This window comes from Calliopsis andreniformis, chromosome 8 (assembly GCF_051401765.1).
Source record: "Calliopsis andreniformis isolate RMS-2024a chromosome 8, iyCalAndr_principal, whole genome shotgun sequence".
NCBI classification, from domain to species: Eukaryota; Metazoa; Arthropoda; class Insecta; order Hymenoptera; family Andrenidae; genus Calliopsis; species Calliopsis andreniformis.
The window spans coordinates 10,354,291-10,379,131 of record NC_135069.1 but is presented as its reverse complement, the minus strand read 5'-3'; the positions used below and the strand labels follow the sequence as shown (position 1 = coordinate 10,379,131).

Sequence of the window (24,841 nt, the reverse complement as noted above, 5' to 3'; positions counted from 1 at the left end):
CACAAAATGTAACTGTATTTTACTTTACAAATAATGAAAGTATAACCATAACCATAACGTATAAAATATTCTATCAATTTCTGCAAACATCTCAAAACTGCTTTTAAATCTTTACGCCATTGTTATATACGCTTGAAGACCTACGAAAGGTTTTCAAACAATATGTTCCAAACGATAAATCAAAGCAATAAATAATATGTCAAATACTTTTTACAAACAATATTGTTGAAATGGAATTGGTATTCGAAATTCATTAAATTTATATAAATTTATTAAGGCATATAAAGATATTTGAAAAGTGTACCACCAGTTACTCACGTAACTGAACATTACAAATATTTCGAATAAATAATAATCGTTATAGTTATTGAAATTAAAGTAAATTTTCCGTTAAACAAGTGACAGTATGTTAAAAATAAAAATACCAACCTTAAGAAGTGGTCAGGAACAGGTATAAACAGGTTTAAAAAGATGAGAGATACATTTACGTCCGACCTCTAGCGTGTCCACAAATGGAATGATGGCGCGCGTAATTAAAAACTAAGATGGCTGCCGAACTGGATAATAATGACAAGAAAAGATATATATGCGAATGCAAAATTGATATTGTTGTTCATAGAGATAATATCAAAATACATTATAGATTATAGTTTGTACGATATTCTGAAACCGAATTTAATAATTCAATAATGAAAATATTTAAATGGTTACGTAGTATTCTTAAGATAATTTCCTAAATTCATTAATAAAATTATGAATAAAATGATTATGGGAATCTTCATTTTGCACGATATAAGTAACTATAAGTAACTATTCTTAAAATAATTTCCTAAATTCATTAATAGAATTATGAATAGAATGGCTATGTGTATCTTCTTTCTGCACGAAATAAGTAATAAATTTAGGTAAATTTGTGTCAGCAATAGTACATGTAATTTTGAATTTACTGTTTAGAATGCTAACTTAAATATTGTAGGAGAATTTTGTTCTTAATTATTCAGTACATTTAATTATTTTTCAATCCCTCTTTCATTGTGTCTGAACGATTACTCGTATACCTCGTATGTTATATCACAGATTAGAAAAAGGCGGGTCACTTGCATATCACAAAACAGAATATATTTGTTTCTTTATTCTGGTAACAGCACACTTTTTTCAACTTTAAGATTAATTCTTAGAACTAATCGCGAGAACGCCAAGTCTCAGACGGTTCATTTTCTGAACAGACACATATACTTGTGTTCATTTATTTGACTTTAAAGAGGAGTATGCACATTTTACAATATTATTCCATGCGTGCACATTCATCGAGAGAAGACATGAACGCATGAAACGAATTCGAAATCAATGTAAAATTGGGCATGCTTGAAATGCCAGTGACAACGTTTTCCCTCTCACCCTTTCAACGTACGACTATAATCATCGTTGAAATATCTGGAAACGCCCCGCGTTTCCTGTGCGTTTTTTCTCGTATATGTAACACGGAATGACGAATTAATCACACAGTAATGCATTCAACATTCACGCGACTAGAGAGAGAGAGCCACGAATAAAAGACGAAGGGGATGAAAAAGTCTATCTTAAGATGAAAATGAGAAACAAAGGATAAATTAGAAATACAAAAAAAGTATGAAATTTTGAATAACTTTAATGATAAAATCATCAAAGAAATTTCATTGAGTGACTTAATTGTACAATGTATTAGAACTTTAAAAAAGTTTGCAAATAAATCTAGAGATAAGGTTTTTTAATTACAAAATTATAAACACCATTTGTAGAATTTCCCTTTTAGAAAAATGTATTAATTTTAAGTGTTTCAATTGAGCTTAAAGTCGTTATGTTTTTTTTTTTTTTAATTATTTTGTTTTCGTTAAGAACGAGATATTTTGCAAAAATAGTACAAACACACGTATAAATCGCTGTTATGCAAGATATACCCCTTACATTACCATAAGTTTTGTATGGTTTATTTTTAGTATAGATAAGATAATAAAAACTATTTGAATTACAATTACACCCTCTCTCGTTTTAATGAATTATCTTAGAATTTGAGTTCTTTCGTGCGCTTGTATAACAAATCGGTAGAATAAGTTGAATATGTAAACTTTGTATCTTTAACCCTAGAAAGTGTAAAACACTGCTCATTCTGCGTTCAGGTACTTGATAAGCTTTTCGTAAGCTTGTTGCAATCCGAGCCTAGTTGAAATCAGAATAATTTTTAAAATCAATATCCAGGAAGCTTCATTATTTTCTCAAAATATTTGCATTCAAATATCTGACTGTGTGCGTAAAAGGTTTAACATCATTCACAGGAGTACAAATATTCAACTATTAGCTCGTATTGGATAAAAATAAATAACATAAATTTCTACAATTATATAGAAATTTTTCAAACCTCCGATTTATAATAACAATTGTTGGCGTTACAATAGTGAGTAATGAAAAAAATATTCATATTTCGAATAATAAGTTTTACATAAATACATTTGTAACCAATTGCGGAGGCTTTCGCTTTCTAGAGTTAAATTGGACGCATCAAATGAATCCAAGAACTTTCATTAATCAATAAATGAACTGTGAACTATGAATGTAAGGAAGAGAAGGAGGAAAGAGAAGATCGTTCAACGAAATTCTCATTTCAATGACATATGCACGCAAATAAACGTAAATGAAATATTTAATGTTATCCTATATAGAAAACGTTGCAGCTGAATGCTGAAGTGAGAAGATCAGAGTGAAATGCGCGTTTTCATCTCGAAATTTTTTAGGACATTTAAGAGATGCTCAAAATAAATGAATTAAAGAAAAATCGAAAATGAAAGAAGTTGAGAAAAAATACTACTGCTAAATGGACAAGAGAACATTTTTTGATTTCCAATCGACGCGTATGAAATTAGGAATCGAACAATCAATCATTATCTTTTGATTTTCTAGTTCGGTTACTGTACTGGTTGACAACACTAAAGGTTTAATACACATATTATATTTATTAATTTGCATATTGGCGAAAAAATGTTTGTAGAAGGCATTTTTCACGCGTTTACTGCTTTGCTAAAAGTTTATATAAATATACACCCAGAGTTCCCCAAGAGCCAAACATATGGCTGATATCAACAACGTATTTCTGTCGACTTGAATCACCCAGCATTTGCCGATTTGTATTTTGTAGCCCCAAAACCGCGCTTTGCAACATCAAAAAAGTTAAATAAACTCTAACTATAATTGAATTTACGAGCTGATGGATTACACAAAAAATGACTTTCACCATTGATAGCATACGTTCGATTAAATTTGATATTTTATGGAGCAGTCTAAGAAAAAAGACAATCATTGATGCTGTGGGGATTCAGATAACTCTAATGTATGGAATGTAATCAAAGAATGGAAAAATGATTACTGTCCGAGGTCTGTATCTTCCTCCCTGGCATCATCGAGGTCATTTAGAATCTGAATGACTTATCGAAGCAATCGCGTGATTGCAAGACCAGCTATATTCAATTATTCAGATTTGTTGCATCATGCTGTGATATGATTACATTGTGGACAACTCTTACGAATAAGTATTATGGCAAACTCGAGCGACCTTTTCTCTGCCAAATGTGTTGTTACTATCAAATACCAAAATAAAAAGGAACAGCTTTATCCATTCTTTTTGTTGTCTTGTTTTTCAAGTAACTTCCTGTTTCAAGAAAATAGTTCCCGAAATAGTAACCCATCATGAAAAGAAAATAGCTACGGTATATCGAAGAGCGATAAATTGGTATCGAGGAAAATTGAATATAGCTGACATTTGTACAATCGCGTGATTACAACTATTATTAAGTTATATCTCAGATATTCCAATCGATTTTCGGATAGCACATCCAGCCCCCCGCAAAAACTATAAATAGAACTGGCCATCATTCTTCGATCGAGAATACAAACAATTGGCCATTTCGTAGGTTGCTTATTCTTAGTGATCCTTCTTCAGATTGTATATCACCACAGTCTGATCCCTTTCTTCTTGTGTTTGATCCTTGTCACCCCAACCCCACAGTTCGTGACTGCCGTCGCCGGTTCTCTCTACTCGTTTCTTCACAATATCGGTAGGAACCATTTTCAAATCGTACGCCAGACCCAACTTTGCACAAAGATCGATGAAGGCTGTCGTAAAGTTAAATTTGTAGTTTCCTAATTCGGCTGTCTTGTAATCCCACGGAAATACGTGGTGGTAATTGTGCCAACCCTCTCCCAACGCAGTCATAGCTACAGCCCTATTCTCAGCTGGATTGATAAACCTGAAATTAATGATCAAATTATTAAAATCACACTGTTAACTGCACTTCTCCATATTTTCATGAAACACTTGCACGTTTCTTATCAAATCGAATTTTACGAAGTCATTATAAATTGATATCTCGAGTTAACACTATCCAAGATTTTCAAATTCAAGTTTTACAAAGTTTTTCTGCCGTATCATTCTGATTAATATCTAATATTGGTAAGAACTAATAAAAAATTCATGGAATATTTATGAACTATATATGAAAGTCTAAAAATGTAATCATTACAAGAATAACATTGTTTTGGGTCCATCTTGATGAGAACAGCATTCAAGTAAATAATAACTTGTAGTTGAAATTAATACGTGCATCACAATTCATCTTGTACTTGCGTAAGTCATAAGATATTAATGTGATATTAATACTAACCTGTCGTATGGTTTGTTTCCAAAAAGATGGGCTGCAGAATTGACCAACCACGTGGCATTCAATGTGAAAACGTAACGCAGAACTGTGGGGACGAAATAAGCATTTGACCATGTTTCATCCCAACATACAACTGGTATAACAGTCGGTATAATGAAACAGCAGAGAGGCATAAGAAGCAGGTAGTATCTGTAAATAAAGTATAAAAGGTAATAAGAAAAAATTCTGTTTTTCATCAAACGTAAGTACATAGTGAAAAACAAAAATATGTATATAACAATATTGACCTAAAATAAATCATAACTTTTGATCTTGTATTCTCTATACGTATGAATGTTAAATTTGAATTGAAAATAAACTTTCATTGTACAAACTTCTATGATATTTGTTACTTTAACGAAGCTTATAATAATATTAAAGTCTCTCAGTCAATACAATATCGTCGATCAGGTGCAATAATGACGTAAGTGTATTTAACATTAACGTTATCCCCAAATTTGATCAATATTTGTTCACCTTTGTTGAATATTATCGATTCTTACACAACAGAACTTCTTTATTAATGTATTCTGATATTTTCTAATGACCTTGCCTAATAACATTTATAATACAAATGTTGAATATCAGTTTTCAATTTTTAGATAACAATGACAAAACTTTGGGAATACATTTCACCAATATCACTTGTGGCTAACAGAAACTTAAAAGTAACCATAGAATACTAATATTTTTATCCTAACATTATAAAACATTTCTTTCATTATTTAATCACAAGTTTGACAAAATGAAATTGGTTTTCTTGATCCCCTAAAAAATTACTTGCAGCTGCGTCATGTTGCACGGGACTGACGATATGCAGATTTTGGTCAGTAACCATCTATGAACCTCAGTTAAAAAAGCCTACCATCTAAGACTTGAAAACATAATTTTTAGTTTAAAAATTGCTAAAAAAACCTACTTTTTTTGGAATGCAAGGATGCGATTATTCTTCAGATCACTGAGCTCAATTCCTTTGCCTTTTTCTTTGATTTCTGGATGTTTCTTGCACAATAGCCAGCCAACATGCGCAAAGAAGAATCCTCTTGTTGCATTATGAGGATCTGCGTCCGTCTCACTGTATTTGTGATGAAGCCTGTGATCTCTGGCCCAGTCGAGTGCAGCATCCTTTTGGAAAAATAAGAAGACCAGTTAGCTTAAGCTTATCGAATAATAACTCAATTACTGTATAGTACAAGTATGGATTTATTCATTTTTTTAGCAAGTCCATGTTTGTGAATTAATATGTTTGCTTAAGCTTTCGATTATTGTCAATGATTATATGTCTTTGAGTATTCAATATAGATTACGCGTGAAAGAACATTTTTATATATTCGCACATGTGCTTCAAAAGTGACTTAATTTAAAAAACGTGATAAATTCTCTAACTTTGATCTTTGACCATTAACTTTTTTATAATGTATAGAGATACATTTACGAAACTGATTTATAGCTGCTTGCAAAAAATTTATTCAAAGAACTCTTCAAATGTAAATTACAAATTATTTAATGCTATTTCTTCGATCAATTATTCAAGATAACTTTTATTAAGTAAAACTACTCTTTATGTCAATATTATGTATTTGAAAAATAATTTTCTCTTAAATTCAGAAATACTTTTTTGCCTCCCTCAAAAACATACCTTTTTAAGTTTTTTGTAATATATGTGCGATAAATATAAATATACCGAAAGACTGAAAATAATTTACCAAGGAAAGAGATTCCTCACTTAATATGTCTTGCACCTCTTACAGAGACATGTATTTTATGAAAACAATTTCAAGAAATACACAGTAGTATTTCTTTGTATTTTTAAAATTATGACCTCGAGGCCCTATTTCAAAACTAACAATTTCTTTACAATTTCCAACGTTGTTAAAATAATTTCCCAATCGCGAAATAAATATATTTAGGAAGATCAATCACTCTATTAAAGAAGAATTTGAAGCACGTAAATACGCTAAACAGTTTCCGCAATAAACATTCCCAAGTATAATCCATGTCACAAAAAAATCGTTAAATTCAGTCTTCTTTTCTTTCAACAAATTCTAAATTAGCATTCTAAATTTCAGGCATGAAGAGAAAAAAGTGATTGATTCGGCGTAGAATGCATCTCTGTCAAATGGACTTAAATATTTGACTATTTTGTTAGATATTAATAATTATACAAAATGGAACACTAACATGTTAATGTCATATGTATTTTAAATACATTGTTTCCATATTGAAATAATTTATACCACAAACCAAGCCATGCATACAGACTAGTTCAACGATTCAAGATGTGCATTAAAAAATTACAAATTAATTCAAATCGATCTATAACACGCTCAATTTTATGATTTCAGTTATTAAAACCGTACCTATACTAATATTAACTTTTTTCGTGACAAGAATAATTTATCTCGCAAATCGTCCAACACGTTCCATCCGTGTAAGATAACATCTACCAATATAAGAAGTTAATCTTCTGTCATTAATTACATTATCATTCTAATCAAAGTGTTGTGTCAATATGTACCCCGAAATCAGCTGCTGAGAATGCGCACATGGACCAAAGTACATTTGATAAATAAACAAGTAAATTTCCAAACATGTTTTTATAAGTAACTTAAGATAAATTTTAGTTCCTCGCGTTGATGGAATATTTTTGATTTTAAAAATAGTTTAAGTTTTATTTCTTTATGTAATTCGAACAGATACTTGTTTCAATGTGAATAATTAAACTTTACATTGTACCTTAAAGAACGTCTTGTACATTAAAGAAATTCTAGTAAGTAAGCACGCAATTAATGATTAATAACTTCTTTGATTATTCGAGGCACGCTATTAACTATAAGTAATTTAATATCACTGTATCGGAAGAAAACGTAATGTTCAGTGAAATTTGTGACAAATAGCAGTTATATGCATGATTAAAAGAAATCGATAAATTAAGAATAATAACAAGTTTTTATGAGTCAGTTTAAGCCTCAATGTTTTGCTTTTCACACCGCCAAACCGATATCGTGGTTTCGTTCCAAAGATCGACGGCTAGCTGAGTACGTATGTTTCTCCTTTTTTTTTTTACTGTGATATAATACGATAAAGCCACAGTCCATTCGATAAATAAAAATGATTTTATAAATGACTCATTTCACTTACTTGGAAGGCAATGGTGTTAAAAATCATCAGTATCACTTCTAATGGCCATTTAGCTTTGTAGGCTTTGTGAGACCATAATCTATGAGCGCCAGCCGTGATTCCTAATCCACTTGTTAAGTACAGGAACAATGCTGCAAATAAAAAGAAACGAGAAATGGTTAGAAACACTGTCATCCAATTGTGAACCAACCAACTATTTAATTTATGAGTATAAAATCATCCGTTTCCTTTTTTACTTTCGTACCAAGCTACTTGCCTTATCCTATTATGTCCTAATTGAATGTGTGACATGTAACAGATTCGACAGACTGACAAACACCGACAGAACCAAACAAATAACATTTATATATGTCACATTTTAAATACCACTACAGTCATATGATTCATTGTTCATACACATCGGTTAGGTTTGTTGCAACGATTTTGTCGTCCTACTATTACTATTAGTCCCATGACATGTAACGAGTCAGACTCGTGCACTTTTTACAGTACCTTCACTGCCGACTACGCGATAACGCGTGATGAGAATGTTTTGTAAGTAACCGATCACGCATTATCGCGTGAGGAGTCTATGTTCGCTTAATGGGTGTCCTGCGGTTGGCAGTTTAGCATAGATACCCGTTTCAGATCGGCAGTGAAGATGATAAAATTACGATAGAATTTTAGAGTACGTTCTTATTTTGAAAAAATCGTAAAATTTGACAGACTCTTTTGTTATAAGCTCTTCAATTGTTCAGAAAATGTCTAAAATACAGGTGAAACGTGTCTGATTCGAGACTTATTCTACTAGCTTCATTGTATCTGACCTGACTAATGCACGCAGGCAGTAGAATAAACCCTGAGTCAGACAAATTTCACGCACATTTAAAAAAAAAAGAAACAATTAATAAACATCTGTTGTCGAACACCGTTTTATAAAAGTTGATACTACGAGAGAAAGAATTATTCATCCACATAAGAAGATAAAATGGAAACATAAGATGAAATTTTCTCACACACACTTCATTTTTTCATAACTTGCTAATTTTTTAATCGGTCAATGTTTTCGAATATAATATGCCAAATTAACCCCTCGGTAGCTGTGAACGCATGTATGCATTTAGGTGATCAGCGCAGACTATGTGTGGTAAAACGTTTCTTATAGTTAACAAATACAAACTGGAGGATTTTAGCACATGGTCAACGTTAGCTTCGATTACCAACTATTATCAACTCGAGCTTCGGCTGAGTAAGTACATATAACTTAAATAGTTTGAGAGGTACACGAGAACAAGAAAAGAACAAATTTGTTCATATGGCTCAAGAGCAATAACTGCACTTTCTCTCGACTAAAGTTCAAATTCAATTTTCTGGTAGATTATGCGAGTTATGAAAAAGAATAAATTTTACATGTTTGACTTAGCCTTTTATGTCGAACCACCATTCTTTTTCTTTTACCAACTGGTTACGACATACTCGGCAAAATTAATCATTATGTATCCTTCCAAGACATAAAATCCAATACATTAAATAACTCTTTAAAACTTTTAAAATATATGCACGCATTTACAGATCCACTGTACACTATGCAGTGAAAAATTGTAAATCTTTCAAGCGATTACGAAGAATCGTTTTTTCGTTATGAAGTGAAAAGATCTTTGGAATGCAAAATAACCTTGGACTTTCTTGGTCTGAACTGCTGTTATTATTTTCTTCAAAAGAAAATAATTAATGCTAATACTTAATTAATGATTAACTGAGGATACCAGTCACAATGCTGCTTATCTTAGTATTGTAAACTTCTGTCCGTTTAATTTATTTACTCTAGCACGTTCATCGCGATTCATGTGCGCAGCACGTGAAAAGGTTGAAGCCTGGATTAAGAGTGTGTGTGAAACATATCCGATGCGTAGGAGATGTCTATGCATATATTAAGCTGGTCCATAATTTCGTAGCATGTTCTTTTTACTTAAAATTTGATCAAGAAAAAAAGAATTTTTATAACATTTTATATGTTATTTTAAAGCCCTAGTTTTTTTTAAATTATTTAAATCAAAAAATTGAAAACTGAACCGAAAAACGAAGACTTGGACATTACAACGATATATAAAATATTATAAAAATATTTCTCTGCTTCAACAAATACTTGTTAGAAAGAAAACACTACGAAATTATGCGCAGACTGAATACATACATATACATTAGTCGAATTTGCCCAGTACACTTGTCTGTTACAGTAATATATGTCACATCGCAAAATTGATGCATTTGGGTGTCTGCACCTTCTCTTTTCATTCAAATTTACCATAAACTTCGTAATGATGAAATCAAGGATACTAATATTAATTTTTCAAATTAATTTCGTTTAAAAAGTGCTTGTTGTCTGTGCTTTAAATTTGTTTTAATGATTACCTTAGATTATTTATAATAATATTTAGTCACGTTAATTCATTCAATATTTAGCTACAATATTTACTTAACAATTATATTTCTATGATCTACCATAAGGGACTAAATAAAATTTATTATTTTATAATTCTTTCAATAAAAAATAATTATTCAAGTTTTTACATAAATACCTGCTAACACCTATTACAATATTGTTAGTTCTTTTTCTAACTCTCTCTGTTAAAAAATGTCATATTTTCCTAGATGTGTGTGTAGATCAGTTCCTATTACAAAGAGAAAGACAATGATTCTACATGAAAAAGTGTGTTGAAAACATAAAAAACAGTTTATAGCATGATGTTTCCTATCCAAGAAAGATAATTTGTGACTCAGTACAAATGCACAGACGTACAATTAGCGCTCGAGGTGTCTGAAGCGTAAAAGGAACGCTCAGTCTGACCATTGATACTACTCTATCTACTGAAGAGTGCAAACGTTCCATTCATTTCATGTGCTCCTCAAGTGCTTCGTGCATAAATACGTACATCAGTACACATGTACTCGATTAAAGTTCAAAGTTAAGTTTATCAAAAACTCGAGCACCATATCATGTTTGTATTTTCGATTTATTTTTTTCTCTGGAATCATCACCTTTTCACGTGTTCCAACGATTTCGATACACTATGCAAAGTATCTTGAACAAGTTATCTGCACCCCAATTGCATTAAAAAAACCTTCAGCACTTTTTGCTCAATAACGAGAAGAGAAATAATTATTAAAAAGTAAAAAATGTCAAGTTCTAGCTAATGCTACACTTACTTTGTAATCACTTATTTTCGTGTTTTGAAACTCATGAAACTCAGTGAAATATGAAACCAGAGGGGTGAAGCTAGTAAATCTTTTCGATTTCGAGGAAGTCTGTAGAATCTGACATTTCGAAGTTATTTGACAAATGGTATCCTGTTTTTCATAATAATTGAAACGACAGAATATCGTGATTTTACAAACAAGAATTATGGAACATTTAATACACATAGTTTCTGACCATCGAATTAAGACTACTTGAATGCTACTAAAAAAGTAACAAACTTTGAAAAGATATAATTTTGTCAAAATTCCTCAAAAATTGTTGGCACCAGACGTAAAGCTTAAAGTTTCTACTTTTAATTCCTCGAATTAATTTTATTTTGGTTTGTACTCAAGACCTAAAATTCTCCTTTGAAAAGGAAGCTCTTAAATTATAGATACAAGCTTAATATGTTTGATAGGAGCTACAGCCTAGAGACAATAATGTTCGCAATTTTACAGCACTGAAAACTATGATCATTTGTAGATTGGGGATTTTTATGCATTTATGGGAAATTCCAATATGCAAAAACATACACAATCCATATACCATTAAGGATCCAGTACCCGATCACTTAAGAGTAAGAAGCATAGTTTTTCTTAATGTATTTACGAAAAAATTAACCAAATCTAAAAAACTCTTTGTTATTTATATAAATCTGTGGGTGATCTTCGATTTGTTATTGAAAAAAGTACGAAAATAATAATAATTATATCATAATTTAGTTCTTAAAGTGAAACATATAAAGAAAGCAATAACTGATCACTTAAATTATGTCTCACTACCAGCTATTAAATTTCACGTATAAATATCAAAATAGATAACAATTATTTACTCATTTTTGGGACAAATATTTATCAAAATAAACTTCATATCTGAATGTAAATATTAAACTGATCAGCAACACAGTCCTTGACAGTGATACAAAAATAAACTTCATATCTGAATGTAAATATTAAACTGATCAGCAACACAGTCCTTGACAGTGATACAAAAAATTCTACAAAATATCGAAAGTTAAATACACTATAGAATTTGGAGGAAGAAACAAATCTCTAATTAGACTGCACTTCTCTAATCCTATTTATGTAAGTAAGCCTTTGCATAAATACCCAGAGTCTAGTCATTTGTCTCCAAAATAAATGAAACCTCATTAAAAAAGTATACTTTTTTTTTTAAAAAAAGTTACAACTACTTGAAGAAACTCTTGCATTGCGAATACCATGGCCCTACCATATCAGCTACGAGATAATTAAACGTACGGCATTAAAATGACAAAGCTGCAACCCGGAAGTGGCTATTGAAATATTCATCGTACTCACTGAAAGCGATTGTCGCCCACTTGGCTGAAGTGATGGCGAGGTACAATCCATAAAGCGCCGCCAAATGAAGATACACGAAAATTATTACGTTTCTCCAGACAATATGTCTCACGTATTTTTCTTTTGGCTGTTCAATCACTGGAGACTCGTCGAACTTCTCCCCTTCAAATAGCACTCCCGTCGCGGGACTCGTGACGTTTGGAGCCATTCTTGATTTATTCCTGAAAACAAACGTGAAGGCATGTATTAAACAAACTGAAATTTTCCTTGCAGCTACCATTTCAAGCATTCATCTACAGCAGCGGGAAAAAGTTTAAGACCGCTAGGTCAAAACATTGTCAGTTTTTTTATTTATTGCAACCTCGTGAGAGAAAGTTGTGCAATAGCTTTCCTAGCGTCGTTTTAAGGGGTAAATCTTCTATTTATACATTTCTAAATTGAATTTCCTGGAGGATGTCTCGGTACCAGTAAGCGATTGGAAAAGTAAAGATGGTCTTTCTCTTAAAATATAAAAATTTAAACGGTTGCAGTTTTCTTAGACAATTCTTTTGGTAATCCAAATCAGCATGAATTTCAAGTACAAAGTTTCATCTTTCTAATAGCTTCCATAAAAGTTGATTTATAATTTTTGGTTGTTGTTTTATTCCACTTTGAGTGAAATGTAACACGTTACATTCAAATGTGTAATTAAAAGTGACATTAAAATTTGTAAGATAAAAATGAATTTTTATTGTAATTGTTATAACTACATAAATCATACAGCATTCTACTTGTTTTGTTAATCATATTGAGCTTATATGGTTGGATTTGCATCCTGCGTGTTCTTGTATAGAAAAAGTTCAGTCTACAAATTCATGACGATTTAGATTGAAGACAAATGTTTTTACAAAAATTAGAACCCTTTGAATTTTTACAACTTTTTAAAGAAAATCCACTTGCTTGCTTCCTAGTGTAGAAACATCTTCAAGGAAATTCAATTTAGAACTCTAAGAGTAGAGGATTCACCCTTGAAGTGACCATAGAAAGATTGTTATACGACTTCTTATCATGAAGTTACAGCAATTCAAATATTGAAACAATATTGTTTCAGCCTGATGGTCTCAAACTTTTGTATACTACTGTGTATAGGGTGTTCAACGACAGGTGTCAGACATTTTAAGGGGTGATTCTACAGGACAAAGTAAGACGAAAATGAAGAAAAGCGAAATTGCTCAAATTCGCGTGAAATGTATCTGACTCAAGATTTATTCTATTGGCTTCGCTATGTCTGACCTGTCTAATAAACGCTGACAGTAGAATTAGTCGACTGTCAAATAGTTAATACTTAGTCAACCTAGTCAAATAATTAATAATTCTAAAACGAAGAAATGCAATTTCGTCATTTTTGATTTTCGTCTTATTTTAGCGTGTAGAATTGTCCTTTGAAATGTCTGAAACCTGTTGTCGAACGCCCTGAACTAAAATTAACGTATTTTTGCATATACTGAAGACTGCAATAGTGTACAATCAGAAAAATGGTAAAATGGAGACTTCGTTGCATTTGAAAAATAGAATACTTAGTTTGTTTTTTTAATAAATGATTACTCTTGCGACAATTAAACATAAGTATACATGCTGAATCAAAGTGTTGAATAAATAGTCGATTATGCAAATTTCTGTAATTGCTGGACTCAATAAATCATCCTTGACTTCCTTTTTGGCTTATCAGAAAATACTGACGACATATAATGATGATCCTATCGTTGAACTTTAATTTGCAGAATAGGAGCAGAGAACATAGAAAATTACTTTAACTGCATTATTATAAATATGTTTTCCTAAATTGCAAACTGAAATTATTCGAATTTAAAAGTGGGACCTAGTTCTAATACTTCTAAATTCTTTTCATCGAATTTAGCAATTTTAAACAAACTTAAATAAATTAGGTATGTATAAGTTTATAACCGTTAATAGAAATTCTTATTAAAAATTATGTTTCACTTGTATACCTTGTAAGCAATTTTTTGCATGAATCAAAGCACATTTATCACAACACAATCTATTTGAAATTAAAGTTACAAATGGTCAATTGAGAACTGCTAACAGAAGTCCGCGAGCAGAAATTTTCCCAAAACTATTTGACTAAAGTAACAGTCAACAGTTAACACTTAGCAATTTTATGGTCACAGAAACAGCTATAATGTCAACAGAAACTAATAAATATACAATTTTAAAATGATATTGTTCCTAAAGCAACAACGATTTATGACGAAGGCAGTGCTTTATAATCCTAGCTTTATAGTGAATTCTATGAATTATATCCTACTTATACTGTATTTTTACTATAAAATTTAATATTGTATAAAACTACAAAATTAATGAATCTGGATTCCATAGAACATTAATCATTTTTACATTTTGTAAAAATGTAACTGAATACAAAGAGTATACAAAGTAATTCGTGTAAAAATTTGTATCACACATTGTGAGTGTCATATAAGTGGCAATTTCATAATACAATTTGTTAAATTATATATGTAGATACATATTATAATTTACCAGTTTCATAAGTGAAACAGTTAGGTAATCAATAGATATACATGCATACATACATATAGTGAAAGTGCTATGCAATTATTTATCATAAAAATATAAAATAGAAATATAAAAAGTAAATAGCTTTCACATCATTATATGAGCCTTCAATTTTTTCTCTATTTAACTTTCGAACATGCTAAAAATATTTGTAGTTACAGATGAATGAATACTTATTTAATCTACGCAAAATTTTAACTGTATAATATGTATAACCCTTTTCATCTGTATCCACTTTGATTAAATATTTCTTTAGACCATAAATTATGGACATGACACAATAGTTCGATTTTTATTTAACCTAGATTTTCAATAATTAACTAAATTACTTTCCTTGGTGATCTAAAAGCTTGCATGTAATGTAACTATTAACTATTAATAGAAACACTTGCTCACAACATTAAGAGATCATAACATTTTGACTGAAAAAACTGTCCATTTTTTCAAACATGCATAATATACAAACTTTATACGAGCAAAATACCTTATGCATATTAAAATAAAATGTCAGTCAAAAGAAGACATGTTTAGGTTTGCAATTACGTCTTGATCTCAAGTTCATTCATCAATGTTAATCTCGATTTGTGGCTGATAAAGAAGGTCTGCTCAAAGATAACATTTTATTCAACAAAATACTCAGCAACTTTGATCGGAAAAAACCCTAGTACGATAAAGATAATATCATGAGTTCAATAATCAGCATACTCAAGTTTACATGCCCTCAAGACCCAATTATTCAATGTTTATTAACAGTCATTTCGATATAAGTATTCGCTGAATCCATATATTCAGAACTGGATTAAAATTACACAAATTATTCACTAAGTGTAATAAAAATTGATTACTATGTTCTACGTTGGAATCAGGAAATTAGAATCATTTCAAACGAAGTAATAAAATTAATACTGATTAAAATTTAAATAAAAAGTACATTTACGTTTTAATTTATCTACTATAAATTAGTAGCATAAATTATGGGCATTATTCTTCGTTAAATCTTCGATAAAAAAAAATAATACGAACATTTTAAAAAGTACAAAATGAAATTGTGAAATGTTTCTTCAATCAGTACAATAAATTAACGCAGCTTATATTTATACTTATGAAAGCAGCTTTTTGTTCGAGCAGAAGTCATTTCTTGCATCATTTGAATAGTTATCTTAATAAGCAATAATTAATTAAAATATCTGAATACGCTGAATATACTTAATTAAAAGTGTAAAAATAATTTGTATCATATTACACTCAGTTAAAATTAATGAGGCCCGATTTAAAGTCGAGATATTAACAACATCGCTTAAAGTTATTTATACATGAAATAAAATATATTTGTAAATTGTTCATGACTATGTACTAAAATTTTGAAGAAAAAAGAACGAAGAAAATCAGTTGAATAAATTCCTCGGTCCTGTGAGCAATTACAATTGCAAACAGTACTTATTGAAAGCTTTAAAATAATAATAGAATATTTCATGGGGTATTCTAAGACTCAAAATCAAAATTTTTAAAATGATCTTCAAAAGACAATATATACACGGTAGTGTATAAGTATTTGAACACTTTCACACTATTGCAATATACAAAATAGACCAAATGAAATTCTATGCTACAGTTTTCTCTACAAATCCCATCTCGAGGCGATTATATAAACTTTATAAATACTGATGAGAGTAACACTTGGTAGCAGTTAGTATAAACAAAAAAGTGCAGGTATCTCATGAATATCCAATAACGCAGAAGTGTCTACATACTCATGCACGGTAGTGTAATGACACAATCTCGGTATTGAAACCAAAAAGCATGAACTGAACATCCTAAATGAAACCACCCCTCAGCCTCAACTTTCACCTTTAAAATCAACCACGTACAGTCGAATGCAACAGATGCAAGAAGCACAGGCAAGCTACCAGAGAGGGAAGGCGTCGACACGACCAGAGAGCTAATCTCAACGTTAATTATCAGAACCAGTAGAATCCATCGATCTACAAAGTACACCTACATTCTAGGCCATCATTCGTGCTCTCTGTATTCCACGCGAACGTCGCGAAACGTTTCCCGACCCGAAGAAGCCAAGCAGCCACCCCTTGTCCCGTCAAAACAGGACATCCCAACGAAATCGATACGGGCGAAAGCAGTGTCTTCGCCGAGATTCGCGAGTTCCCGAACTTACGTCTGCCATGCCTAGCGAATAGGCCTGAGCTAATGACCGACCAGGTGACTTGTCCCAGGAAGACTGAGCCCACGAACGACTCGACACCAACGTCGCCCACGTCTATGATTCAGCTTCCAGACACTTCCTACGAGCCGTGTCCTCCCCTAGATGGCTTTCGAAAATACGATAGGAAACTTCCACCGTTCTTCGATCTCGGGCATTGACTGGCAATTAGCTCCGCGGGAACAACAGGTATCTAACTTCCGCGCAGTGACACCTGTCACCTCTCCCCTTGCTCTGCACTCGAAACATCAAGGGCAAAGGGGTGGAGGAAGCGGTGGCCGTCGATTGAAAACGTTATGGAAACAGAGGCGAAAACTCGGGAGACACGAGCTCATCGAAACTCGAACGAGGTCGTCTATTGACTACCGAATGGATCGCGTGGACGTCCTCCGGGCGCAGGCTCGTGTGGCGAACAGGACGTCGACGTTCACCGTCGCCCTCGAGATACGATTCTACTCGAAACGCTGAGTTTGTTGACCTGGAGGAACTCCATGCCAGAGTTAGATGTTATTTTAACACTAGATTGCCTAAGCAAGTCATTTTGACTGCTTTTGAATTTCAATTAAGAAAATAATGATTTAAATAATGACACAGCTTCTTATAATTTTGTAACTTTTTCTACAACATATAAATGGGTTAATTAATCATTGTTGTTGCCCCCCCCCCCCCCCCCCCCCCCCCCGTCCTTCACTTCCGGAATATATATGTGTTATACCTATATTGCCGAAAAGCAGTCATTTTGACTGCTTGGAAAAGACCAGTTCGATAACATACAAGTTCATGATAAATTGTCGATTTCGACATATTCTTGATAAGTTGCAGTTGTTCAATAACTAAAGTTATTGTTATTGTTATTGTTATTCGTACTTGTTATTCGAATCTTTATGCCAGGCCTGGCCACGCGCTTTGTTCCCTTTGAACGCGCTGTAACGTCATTCAGATGGGAAGGAGGATCTCTGAGTGTGAAATACATTTTTTTTATTGTTAATACTTATTAATAACTTGTTATATGACTGTAAGTGATATAAAATATATTAAAAATTACTGTTAAACAAATTTCTTTGCGCATTAGTTATTTTTTCACAATGCAATCATTTTGACTGCTTTCAGGCAATATAGGTATATACTAAGCTCCCGTCTTTCTAGTGTTAATCAAATTTAATTCGATTGACATTTAAAGCAAATTTTTCGAGTAATACTTTATTCGAGTAAGCTTTGGATAGGGTGTATGAATGAAGCGTAGAAAGGAACAGTGAGTGAGAAAGAGGGATGAACTAATTGTGAGTGCTCGAAACAGTCAGTTCATTGTCACGAAGCATAAAAGCTACGTCTGCAAGATGTACTCTATACTAATCCTTCACATTTATTCATCATTCATTGCTGAATTACATCGACTAACGAATAAAATCGTTATTCGTTACGTATGAACACATTTGAAAGATTTATTCGTTATTCATTATTAATTATTCGAACAAAATACGCAAGGAAATTTGAAAACAGAGAAAATGTGTTAACTATTCATGTGCATATTCTGTAAAATAATGAACTTTAGAGAAATATGATTCTGTACTAGTTTTACTTTTATGTTGTAACAAAAGCGCTATTAAAACTTTAATTAATACAAAATGATTACTAACAGGACCCTTAAACAATTTTTGCTGCGTTTAGACGTGACCATGAAAGTACGTATTACTGAAACAGACGCTAGCGATTAAAAATGTATGATAAAGTCTAGGCATAAATTACGACAACTGAATAATGGAGATATTAACCTAGTAAATTCACATGTCAACTTAGATACGCGATACTTTCTTCAAACACTGCTACAAATTATATCTTTATCCGTACAAACAAAGAATAAAATTTCCATTAGGCATATTTATCAACCTTTAACAAGCATAATAGAGCGATAGTATTTAACCAGTTCAATATTGCACCATTAATATGAAAAATATAAAATATACAGAAATATTTTAAGTAGGTATACAACATTATAAAGAATTGTTTAATTCTTTCTGAGTTCAAGTGCTATTTAAGGGTTAATTGAAATATTTAACATGAGTGAAAAATAATAGAATATTACAAATAGTAACAAGTTTACAGAAAAATATTAGAAAAAGTAGTATAATAGTGAATAGAATATCCTAAAAAGTATTCTATAATTTTTAAATATGATGAAAAACTATTAACTATAATTAATAACATTCTTATTTTAACTTTCTATAGGATACCAGAGACAGAAGAAAATCTAAGGTAAAAATGATGCAATAAATGACGCTAATCAATAGGAAAAATCGTCTAACGTAAGAAGAGGTGCTTTGCATATTACTTAAACTAATGCACGTCAGAAATAAGACACTTTTTGGTTAAAACAGTTCATTGCGTAATTTCTATAATGGAAATGTAATGTTTGAGTGCCTTTTTTAGAGTAAGTGACATTAGTTTAATCCATAGCTTTAAAAGAGGAAGCTGCACAAAAACAATTCAAAGCACCTTTTTAACATATTTTTGCATATAACGTATATCATTAATACTCATTAACATAACTACTGAATGGTGTTTCTACAACAGGGGTCGAGTTCAATGAAGGTCCTTAACACAAGTGGAAGGAACTGTACTACCCAGGAATTATAATATTGAAAAATATTTCATAGAAACATGCTAATTAGAAACTATTTCATACATCCAGTACTGGGCTTAAGTATCTCGACACTTTCATATGATTACAAATGTCTGAAGTATCTACTTCTTTATGTATACGAATCTGAACGACTACAATATTTTTTACTCTAAGCTGATAATAAAATGTTTTTAATACTTGAGAGGTAGTGGAAAAAAATATTACGACTTATATCTTCAAGATAGTGTGACTGATTTTTTCCAAGATACGCTACAAAAAGCTGAACAAGTAGTTTTTTATGCTTGTGGCATCAGCCCACTTGAAACAACCTCTTTCCTAAGATGGACCTTTGGTCTTCTAAGTTAAACCACTCGATTGAAATGTAAAAATTATTGTTTTCCTAACAACAAATTTACACAAAATATTCCATAGATATCAGCACACGTAATTTGCAAAATCTCATAGTAAAGATAAAAACTCTAAGCAATTGTATTTTTTTTTAGTTTCACAATTATTTTTGTACACAGTGTTTGAACACAATTGCAACAATTTATGCACTCTATCATATTTTCTCTCTTGGTTTCTTCAGATGGGATATAGAACCACTTAGAACTTTTTTTTTAAAATAATATTGCTTTTGTAATATTCTACCATTTATATATGTCTTATTTATTATATGCATTATATGTCTCAAATTTAAAGTAATTCTACATAGCAAAATAAGACGAAAAATATGAGTGACGAAATTACATTTAAGGCATCATATCTGAGTAATTAATTATGAAAAATGTGTCTAAAGTGCGTGAGAATTGTGTCTGACTTGGAACCTATTCTCCTGCATTAGCTAAATCAGACACAGCGATATCAGTAAAATCGGTTCTCAAATCAGACACATTTCTCACGAATTTAGGAGTTTTCTCAACAACGAACGATTTGGTAACGAATTTTCACTTGCAATTTCGACATTTTTAATTTTTATTCTATTTTGGCACGTAGTGACACTTTTGAAAATTTTTGGCACCAGTTGTGGAACACTCTGTACGTTTTTACTGTTTTATGAATGAGAAATATAGAAATTGAAATCGGGAACACGTTTGTTAAATAAAACCTGTTCCTTCTTTCTCTGTAATTCTAAATCCTTCTGTACAACATATTTCATTTTGTAAGAATATCGTATTATACACTGTATCACATTATAAGAATATAAAACCATTTCACCACTTCCACTCACTCTAATCGATACTCGTATTACTGTAACCTCGCTTAATTTACATATGCTGATTACCATAAACGCTAATTGATGTTCACAATGTAATAAAAAAAGGCAGAAATTGTTGCATATGCGTCACCATACAATTAACTATCATCGTATCCTACTAAATATGTACATATTACCTTTTAAAGGAAGTAATTTCAAATAATTTTGAATGACTTTTTGCTACTTCCAGAATATTATTAAAAGAAAATGTAATACAATATTAAAAAAGGCACTAATTATTTATCACAAGTATAGCACAAAAAGTTATCAGAATCTTTACACTTTTTTCAATATAGTAAATTTTTTAAACTTATACTTTTCGTCGTACATTTACATAAATAGACAACTACCTAAAAAATTCTGAAGAAATTAATTAAAATTAAGCAGAATTTAATCTACATTAATGCTGCACAGTTAAAATATATTGAAAAAGGGATGGTACAGACGAAATTCTTAAAGGGTTAATCTACTTTGTAAATAAGAAAAAAAGGATGTTTTTTACGATTGTTTGCAGGATATTAAAAAGTGGTTAATTCAAGGCTTCGTAGATATACTTGTTATATATTTTGCTATATCTTAGAATTTTTATAGCACGCAATAACAACTGTTTCTACATGCTATAGCCACACACATTTCGATTAAAAATATCTTCGGTTTTTGTGTCTCAGATAACTAGTTCCCGAGAGTTCCCAGCCAGGGGCCGCACACGAAATCTCGATCAACAAAAACTGTACAGAGGATTAATATTGTGCGCTGCAAAAAATTTAAAATATAGCAATATATATAGCAAGAATATCCACAAAGCCTTGAGTTAAACGCTTTTCAATATACTGCCAAAAGAAATCGAAAAAGACGTCTCTTTTTCCAAACAAAATCGGAAAAGACATCTCTTTTTCCAAAAAAAAAATCGGAAAAGACGTCTCTTTGAATTACTCGAACCATTTTCGAGTAATTCAAACGCAAAATGGAGTAACCCACTGTACTACTCACACTTGGACTCGATGTTAATGATAGGGATTTTCACTTTTTCAGAGATGATTTTTTACTATTCCTTACTTACAGCGTAAAGATTTCTGTTTTGGCAGAAGTGAATGTTATCATTACCAGCCGTCAGTCATACGAGAAATATCCAGCGGGATCGTTGCCCCCTTACATAATAGTATGTGTCTCGTTTTACGCGCAAATCGCAGGCTGCGTGCCTGGCATCACGTTTTGAGGTTCCATTGTAACTAATTTCCGTCTGGAAACCTTTGATACGATTTCGATCGCGGCACGAGCGCTGTTATCGGCAAGGACAACGCGATAAATTAATGTCTGCGCGTGTGGGAGTCACGATGGAAAAATTATCAATCGTGACACGTACTATTTACTAATAATTCACGATAAATTATGCAATCAATGTTTTAGCCATTCACAAGCCACAGTGATGAACTCCACTTTTTGAATTTCTTTAAATTTTAGTGTCAAAGCACTTGACTGACGTGTAACTCTTCGTGTTTGAAATAAATATGACTGTTTTTGTTTTGTGGAGTTAATTGATTTAGCAAACGAGTGGATCATTTATACATATACGATATCAGGAATCTATGTTTGAAAAATTGATTAGATAATAATTTAATTTATATATTTATCGTTAATTCTAGTTTGGTTTATTTCGCCAATAAAAGGTAAAGAAATGAGATAGAACAAGGAAGTTTTAAGTGACATTACTGAACTATTCCAAGTCATTTCTTTTAGATATGTCGATAAATATGAAAACTTAAGAAACATGTATTCTCTTATTTTTGTCCAATGTTAATTATTAAACAGTGAAAAGCTTTAAAACCTATTAAATTGTACCAGTTTCCTGATAACTAATTATGTTCCATGACTGTATGCATATCTTTGATTGGGCATTAAAAAGCAGTAATGGCTAGGTTTATGGAACCAATAATCGCTTCAAGATAAATAAATTACGATAACTGCGACAGCAAAAGAAACCACCACGTGCTGAAAATAATTTCACTAGCAAGTATTGGCAAGATTGTTCGATCTAAAACGCAACGCTATCAAACTGAGCAGGCTGATATGCAATGCTAAAACCATGGTGGTGTAGCTTGCCGAGTTCCAAGGCCGATGTCAGTGTCGAGGTTGTGCGATTACGTAGCTTCCATATTCATTGATCATCCACTGATCAATGAACTTGGCCATTCGATTTATGGATTGGAGCAAAGGGAAGCTCAGTTTTATGAACATCAAGGTTTTACTTTGTGGGGGGACACGATGTGTTGAATAAGCAAAATAGAGGAGACAGTTGTTGGGCATTTTCTCGATCTTAATTGAGACGCACATACATAACTCTAAAATATGTATATTTATACATAAACAACTGTTCTTAAAAATGGACAGATTGATTTGCATAAAATCATTATGAAATAATAACGTAACAATATTATTTGAATAGTTTATGAATACAGGGCTGTAAATATGTTATTACTAAATATGTATATTTATACATAAAGAACTGTTCTTAAAAATGGACAGATTGATTTGCAGAAAATCATTATGAAATAATAACGTAATAATATTATTGAAATAGTTTATGGATACAGGGCTGCAATTACCAGAAGGCACATTGGGTGCAAAGTGGGCCACATTTCAGAATCTTACTCTTTACAATTAAAGATATAAAAAAGAGCCTAGTGTTGGAAAATTCCTTAGAATTTATCTCGTTGCCCCAATCTTTTGATACGACAGATATATTTACTTTCACTGAACAATTTAGCATTACTCTTTTTCTTTTAATTTAAATTTGAGTTGATTTACTTGTTTCTAATGCAAATACATGTACCAATAGTGTGTTATTTTTATTTTATTAAAATGAGTTACCATGGAAACGTCAACTTACAAAAAGTATGCAAAGTTGATCAACTGAAAGATACTTGTCCTTTTGAGACCTCGTAATGATATTGAGTTTAGAGCCTCCAAAAGTAGGAATCGAATGAAACTGTGGACTTTTATATATAAAAGTTATTTACTGAAATGTTTAGCTTTGAAAAAAGCCAAATTTAAATTTCATAAAACTTGAATTGTAACAGTTATTTTATATTGCACTAATCAAAGTTCTGAACTATCATATATTGTTTAATAGATATTTTAAGGTAAAATTTTGAAACAGGAAAGATAACAATCAAAAAATGACTGTTATTTTACAACTAATGGAAAATTTTAACAGTTTCATGAGAACCCTGTCCAAAAGTATAAATGAGACCTTGCATGGTTACGATAGAACTCTATTTATAGATATAAACCTTATCCAAGAACAAACAGTTTATGTAACTAAATTGTTCATAAAAGAATGTAGTACTTAATTTCCGCTATCTCTAATAGTTCGTTCACTTAATAGAAGTTTACATTGATATGTATCCACTTATATAATTTCGCCAAACGTTTGCTCATAAATGTGTAGAGTTTCAAAACATACGAATTTGGAAATGAATTTGCAATCGCTATAATTTCGTAGTAATTAACTAATTAATGCTTTATTTTATACCAAAGATATTTCTTTAGATACATGATTATCTGTTACGAAGATGTTCGTATAATCAGAGTGATGCTCAACAGTTGCTGAACTAGAGTTACTAGCTTATCTAAAGTCCAATTAATCAGTAATTCAAAGTAAACGAGTTTACAACCAAGGAAATTTCCCCATTTTAAATAAATTTAAACTACGATGTGTCACGCTTATTGAATTATTGTAACTAAGAAAGTAATCGTATAAAACAGTTTAT

The 24,841-nt window shown here is 31.4% G+C and overlaps 1 protein-coding gene across 2 annotated transcripts in view; it reads right to left on the bottom strand.

The window, feature by feature from the left end:
- Positions 1–1,097: 1,097 nt before the first annotated feature.
- The window catches only part of LOC143182549 (acyl-CoA Delta-9 desaturase), a 46,629-nt gene continuing 22,885 nt past the window's right edge, over positions 1,098–24,841 (bottom strand). Inside the window, exons 1-6 of one of the 2 annotated variants that reach the window (XM_076383596.1) lie at positions 17,149–17,464; positions 12,405–12,625; positions 7,869–7,999; positions 5,647–5,852; positions 4,692–4,877; positions 1,098–4,277 (exon numbers count right to left, since the gene is read on the bottom strand). In XM_076383596.1, the coding sequence (XP_076239711.1) occupies positions 3,953–4,277; positions 4,692–4,877; positions 5,647–5,852; positions 7,869–7,999; positions 12,405–12,612 (1,056 nt within the window). In that variant the 5' untranslated portion in view covers positions 12,613–12,625; positions 17,149–17,464 and the 3' untranslated portion in view covers positions 1,098–3,952. Of the gene's footprint in view, positions 4,278–4,691; positions 4,878–5,646; positions 5,853–7,868; positions 8,000–12,404; positions 12,626–17,148; positions 17,465–24,841 lie in introns of those variants that run through there. The other variant, XM_076383595.1, reaches the window with a different exon arrangement.